Source organism: Pteropus alecto, unplaced genomic scaffold, assembly GCF_000325575.1.
Source record: "Pteropus alecto unplaced genomic scaffold, ASM32557v1 scaffold555, whole genome shotgun sequence".
NCBI classification, from domain to species: domain Eukaryota; kingdom Metazoa; phylum Chordata; class Mammalia; order Chiroptera; family Pteropodidae; genus Pteropus; species Pteropus alecto.
Genome location: NW_006436809.1, coordinates 126,144 through 132,345, shown reverse-complemented (window position 1 = coordinate 132,345; position 6,202 = coordinate 126,144). Strand labels below are relative to the sequence as shown.

Below are 6,202 nucleotides of genomic sequence, written 5' to 3'. Positions count from 1 at the left end.
GATAGTGAGGAAATACTTACAGTTGCTTTTTTTATATTAGCCTCATTTCTGGCTCCATTTTTTGTCTTTTTTTTTTTTCCTTTTTCTTTCTTGTACTAATTTATACTCTTTGTTACTGATATATTTGTTGAAAGAACAATATAAGCTCATTTAAATTCCTTTTGGAGCAAGACAGTATAAATAACATACATATGTCTAGGTCTTACAGAAAAATATAACTTTAATAGGAAAACTCAACTGAAATAGGAGTACCCTGGGGACAATAGTAATCTTCACATGATGAAGAGATGCTTCTCTTCTGGGAGCAAAATACTGCAACCAGTGGATGGACAAGAGATCTAAGAACCAATGTCCATCACCTTCAAAGGAAGAGGAGAGGGAAGGATTGTTGAGTCATCCAGAAAAAAAAATTAAGAGTCTTCCTTCTCCTGGAACCTATGGAGGAAGAAAGGATTTCTTTGTTATATTTGACCAAAGGAAAATGTTCTAGCAGTGTAAGATGAAATATTCAAATAATCAAGGAAAGACTTATTTATTGACACTGGAAGGACTAGCTCCCCTAAACAATCCTCCAACTTCGAGCCAACTAAAAATGCTGGGATTAAAAATATATCTAATGAATTACGACCTTGAAGTATGCAAAGACTTTTTGGACACAAAAAGCACTAGCCATAAAAGAGGCGGGGAGAGAGAAACTAGACCTAGTAAAAATTGAAAACTGCTCATTTAAAAAAAGTTAAATAGGTAAGACTGGGAAAAATACTCTCAAAAGATATATCTAACGAATATTTTTAATCCATTGATGACATGGCAAAAAAGTAGAGAGTAAAATAATGTAAAACCAGGAAACTAAACAAGTAAGTTAAAACTGATGCCCCTGCTATTGTGGTGCCCCTTGCTGTTCTGACATGGAGGAACCAGAGACAAAGCTACAGTATCTGATAGGAGATACTCTGCATAAATTTGGGACCTCCCCCTCTGTGTAAAAGTAAATAAGAAAAAAAAAAAAAATTCCACCTCTATAGAGGGGAATTTATCTCGGTAGAGGAAGAAAAATATCTCCCCTGAGATTTTCTAACCATAAGCTGGCCCTTACATCGATTTGCAACCCAAATTCATACTACCTATGTAGTCAAAAAAAACCTGGAGCCAAGAATTTATTTAAAGTGATTATGGCTTGGTAGTGCCTCAAGACACCTGAACAGGAAACACAAATGCCGATTTCTCCTGAGGCCTCAAAGAATTCTCATTCAAAAACAAACAAACTGAACTTACAGTCAAAAATCACAAAACAAAGAAAAAGGCACCATGAGAGCAGAAATCATGTACAGCAGCATCAGACTCTCAAAAACTGGGTATTGAAATTATCAGACAATATAAATAACCATGTTTAATATATTTAAATGTACTATATACTTTAAGGATAAAAGGAGCAATTTAAAATATGATTAAGGAATTGGGAATTATTAAAAATGAGATTAGAAAAGTGATAAAGTAGAACTCTAAAAAATTTTTTAACGTAAAATAACAAAAAAAACCTCAGTGACCTGGAAGAGAGACCTGGAGAAATTACCCAAAGCAGCATAGATAGAAATGGAAATATGAGAGGCAGGGTGAGAGAAACTGAGGATAAGTAGTCTAATAAATAGCTAATTATAATTAGAGTTCCAGAATGTGAGCATTGAGAACATGGGAGGAAAGCAATATTCAATGAGATAATGGCTGATGATTTTCTAAAGATGATGTGAATAAAAGAAAAATCAATCTTCAGTTTCAAAAAGTCCAAATCCTAAACAGGATAAATGAAAGAAAGCCACATCTTGATAAAGTGTAGTGAAAATGCAGAACACCAGAGACAAAGAGGAGTTTATAAATACCATTCAGAGAGCCCATGTTCTTTAAATCATGCACAACTAATTCTCCCAAAAGTACAACTTGAGTGCAGTGGAAGATTCCAATATAACATGCTGAACACTAAGCAATACTTGCCTTCTGTATTTTTCATTTCCTTTTAAATATTTTAAAAAGTTTACTTCACTGGCTAATAAAAAGATAAGTATAATTTTTAGAAATATAAACAACCACAAATCTATTACCTGAACTTACAGAAATGGATGGGACCAAAAGAAACAACTGTTTATTCAGTACAAGAAGTAAATCCCTGGATTTGTTTAGTTAGCAAATAGACTGAGAAAGGGCAAGGGGAAGGATACACACTTGCAGTTGGTACAGGTGTAGAAGACAGTCTGCCCTTCATCCGCCGAGCGCATCTGTCTGGTGTGGTATGCCATTCCCTCATGACCACATCGAGAGCAGCGCCTGTCAACCTGGGAAGCAACTGGTGGGTTAGGGAGACCTAGTTATATTTCCCTACTTCCCACAGGAAGCAGGCTATAACACTCCTCGGACATTGCTGCTCTAAAGGCCCCTCTTTTCTCTTGAAAGTGGGTACAAAACTCTCCAGATCTCAGCAATCACCCCTCATATATTTCCTACCCTCCCTATGGGGGCCCAACCTTGATGTCATTAACCTACCACGGGTCCCTGGAATTCAGGTCCTCCCTCCATCGACATAGGCATGGCTGTCCCCAGTTTGTGGAACACAAATGAAGTCTTCACAACCTTCCCTTCGAAGTCTGCACAGGCAGTGAGAACTGGTTGTACAAACAAGCGGAGGGAGCTGACGCCCGCAACTCCCTCTCAGTTAGGCCAGGTGGCCTTACAAATTCCCTTCAAGTTTGGTCCAGAGACGAAAATTACTAAGTGCCTGAGGTCCTGCTTTAGAGTCCCCCACCGATAGAACCAATTCGGAGGTCCTCAAGCCTCCAACCTTCCCATGCTGGGTCTACAGCCCGGGCCGCTGCGTAGAAGCCCCTTACCTCTCACGTTGATGGAGAAACCACAGCGAGTACAGGTGACTGTATCCTGAGTCCCTGGCAGAGGCAGGACGGAGCCGCAATCCGGACAGAAATCCAGGTCCGACTGAAAACTGGAGCCGGTGCTAGCGAGGTCCATGACAGACAGGTGGTCGAGGGCTGAGAAGGAGAAAGAGAAGTTTATTAACAAAAGAGGGTAGCCTCCTCCCCACTCAGGGGTCATTCTTGTTATTACTGGACCTCCTCCCACCCACGTCTCGTTCCGCTGCAACCAAGGAGCCCGAACGTCTGGAATTCCCAGCCCCAGTCGAGTACCACTGGACTTTAGGGTTTTCCTGGGCCAGGTGAGAAGAGCCAGCCAACTCCGCTGGCTAGAGCGCCAGCTCTGGAGGGATAGAGAGGCAGCGAGCGCGAGACGGGCTAGAGCGTCAACGCGTTCCGGCTCACGGTTCACTGTGACGTCATAATTAATCGCAAACAAGATCCCGAGAACCTTAAGAGAAGGAGAAGAACCTCGCTGAAGGATGGCAGCGCCGCCTTTAGCTTGGCTCTGCGACTTTGGATAGGAAGACGGGTACTCAATGCTGTGCCTTCCGCTACTTTTCCCCTCAGGACTCTGAGCTGCGATGTTTATTTTCTTGGTCTTCCATCTTACAGAGGCCCAGTGCGGGGCGGGGGAAGGGCGTACCTCCGAAATTCGTACTAACCTTCGAAATATTAATTTATTCGGAATAGAGAACTACAATCCCCGCCGTTCTTGAGCCAGTATTTCCCTTTTGCGGCTGCGCGGTAGTTAGAAAGCTAAGCATTTTGGGAGTTCCAGTTCTAACGCTCCTTGGGCCTCGCTGGCCAAACGAGGGCTTTCTACAAAACCAGTCTGGCTCGTGTGTTTTGAGGTCTTCTGGGCCTTTGGAAGGGGTGAGTCGGCTTCTTAAGGGGAAGGAAGTGGTGAGGGTAAAAGCGGAGAAGGAATGCTTCGTCCCTGGGAACGAAAGAAAGCAGTGATGAAATTGGACACTTGGGAACAGGCTCAGGACTTTGGAGGTGGCGATACAGAAGAGATCTTAGATGCTAGCATTGGTCAAGGGAGCAAACGGGTAGGATTTCATAGGACTTAGGTCGAGTTTGGCTTTCATTTGCAGCCCTTTCACCTCGTCCCTCGCCTCCCGTCCAACCAACTCGAAATCATCATCATCTATAAGGCGGACAGTTGACATCTCCCAAATCTTTTATAAAACACGAGGACAGATATCTTTAGAAAATCTGTTTTCAGTCATCTGTTAGTACAGTCTAAAGTAGAACGTTTCCATGAAGGGACCGCTCCTGGATGTTTCCTAGTTTCCTCCCGGCCCTTTCATCCCCACCCAACCAGATGGCTTTACTAAGCTCCTTACATATAAAAGTTCTGGAACTGTCACTGTTTTCTCCTCTGAAAGATAAAAGATGTGGTCTCCTTGAGAAAGGCTCTGGTCTTCCTTTCTCTGCAGTAATGGAGAGACACAGTAGTAAAGGGGTTAGAACTCTGAGCAAGCTACCAGAGAGCGAGAGTCCCATAATTTGATTTACCTGGGTGTTTTGTCTGTCTTACAAAGGGGAGGTCTGTTACAGAGTCTATGATGGTAGGCAATTTTTATTCTCACTTCTTTGTGTGTCTGTCTCCTTTGAAAATGGAATTTGAAATTAGCCCTCTTCCCCCACCAACTTTACCTTTTCATTGAAGATCCACCATGAGTTGAATTCTGTCCTAATGCAGTAAAGGAACATAAGCGTTATAAGGCATGGCCCTTTTCCAACAAAAGCTCACAATCTGTTCAGTTAGTATTTATTAAGCACCTATGTTAGTCTTTGAGATGAGGCTTGGGCTGCAAAGTTGAAAACTTCTCTGACCTTAAAAAAATACAAATGAATAATTATAATATAATGAAAGTACACTAATAGGACAAAATATGAGAACCAGGGACAGGCATATGAAACAAATATCCTTATGCAATCAAGGAAGACTGGTAAATATTTGAATAAAAAATAGATGCAGTGTTATAGGGAATATAAGAGAAAGATGCTCAGATATTATATGATAAAGATAATTAAATCATTAATTATGAGAACTTGGGATCAAAAAGTCTAATGTTAAGTACTGTGCTAGATGCTATGTACTAAGAAATAAAAGTCATTTTAAAATCTCAAAATAGGTATACATAGGCAGATAAAAATGTACGTAAGAGGTCAGTGAGATCCAATATTTGCTATCAGATCCCTTTGATAATATAGATACATCATTTTATTTGTTGATATAAATTATAATTCCAGTTTGTGAATCTAAATTCAGCATCAAAAATTTAAGTGATATATGAATACAGATATGATTGATATCTGTAAACCATGATTGATTTTCAAATGAGTTATAGAAATAAAAAATGTTAAGTGTTCAGAAGAAGGCAAAATCACTGTTACACAGAGTAAACTAGAAAGACTTTATAGAGAGGGGCTTGACCTGTGGAGGATAGACAACCGGCATTTATTGATAACTTACCAGATCTCAAGCATTGTGCCAAGCTCTTTAATTCACATTTTCTTTATTATCCCAAGAGGTAGAATTTTGTCTTATATCTCATTTTATAGATAAGGAAACTGATATAGAGAGATTAAGTTGCTTGCCCTGAGTCACACACCTGCGAAATGGTGGAATTAGGTTTCAAACAGCACTGTCAAGCTTCAAAGCCCATGCTCTTAATCATAAATAGTATTTAAAAAAGACATAGAGATGAAATGCCAGGCATCTTCAGTGGTTTAAATATGACCTCATAGTAAACTCAGATTGGACCAGGGGTGACATAAAAAGTTGGTAGTCTTCATTTGTGTTGCTGTCAGCCTGTACTATAAATAAACCCAGAGTAAGCACAAATTCCCATCATAAGGTGTTGAACAGAGAATGGCTTCATAATGGATTTAAAGTTGAAGGATGAATGGCAATATAAGGAGGAACAGAATTTCAGAACAAAAGATTAGAAGGCAGAGATGCTATATGTACTGATAGAAGCAGAGAGGGCCCAGATCAAGAAACTGCAGAAAGAGAATGAACAGATAACACTGCAGCCTAGAATTATCTCAGAAAGCAGAGGGGGCTGGGAGACTGAGCAATCTGACATAGATGTGCTTGAGCAACACTTCACCAAGAAACCTGTCTCTCCCTTGTCCAAATCCCTGATAAAAGATTCAGAATGGTTTGCATTGAGTCCACCAGAGAAGTATGCTTTTAATTTATGTGAAAGGATATGTTCTTATTTAAAAAAAAAAAAAAAAAAATTCTTTGTTCTTCACCGCAGGAA

General features: G+C 40.3%; 1 protein-coding gene across 6 annotated transcripts; it reads right to left on the bottom strand.

Moving 5' to 3' along the window:
* Positions 1–194: 194 nt before the first annotated feature.
* ZNRD1 (zinc ribbon domain containing 1) lies at positions 195–3,664 on the bottom strand. Of its 6 annotated transcripts, none has more exons than XM_025048064.1 (5): positions 3,370–3,561; positions 2,880–3,035; positions 2,536–2,654; positions 2,218–2,327; positions 195–435 (listed from the first exon to the last, which is right to left on the bottom strand). In XM_025048064.1, the coding sequence occupies exons 2-5, from the start codon at positions 3,013–3,015 to the stop codon at positions 411–413; spliced, it is 390 nt and encodes a 129-aa protein (XP_024903832.1). In that variant the 5' UTR covers positions 3,016–3,035; positions 3,370–3,561; the 3' UTR covers positions 195–410. The 6 variants fall into 6 exon arrangements, with proteins under 6 accessions (XP_024903832.1, XP_006913704.1, XP_015446228.1 ...); XM_006913642.3 differs by lacking the exon at positions 3,370–3,561 and adding an exon at positions 3,192–3,323 and having other exon boundaries at positions 2,536–2,636; XM_015590742.2 differs by lacking the exon at positions 3,370–3,561 and adding an exon at positions 3,149–3,270.
* Between the last annotated feature and the right edge of the window lie 2,538 nt (positions 3,665–6,202).

Bases quoted from the DNA above. Each gene is read 5' to 3' on its own strand.
- ZNRD1 (XM_015590743.2), bottom strand. From the start codon at position 3,015: ATGGACCTCGCTAGCACCGGCTCCAGTTTTCAGTCGGACCTGGATTTC. The intron at 2,328-2,535 runs GTAGGTTAATGA...GTTGCTTCCCAG, and splicing joins CTGAATTCCAGGGACCCGTG to GTTGACAGGCGCTGCTCTCG. The intron at 436-2,217 runs GTGTGTATCCTT...CTTCCTCCATAG, and splicing joins TACACCTGTACCAACTGCAA to GTTCCAGGAGAAGGAAGACT.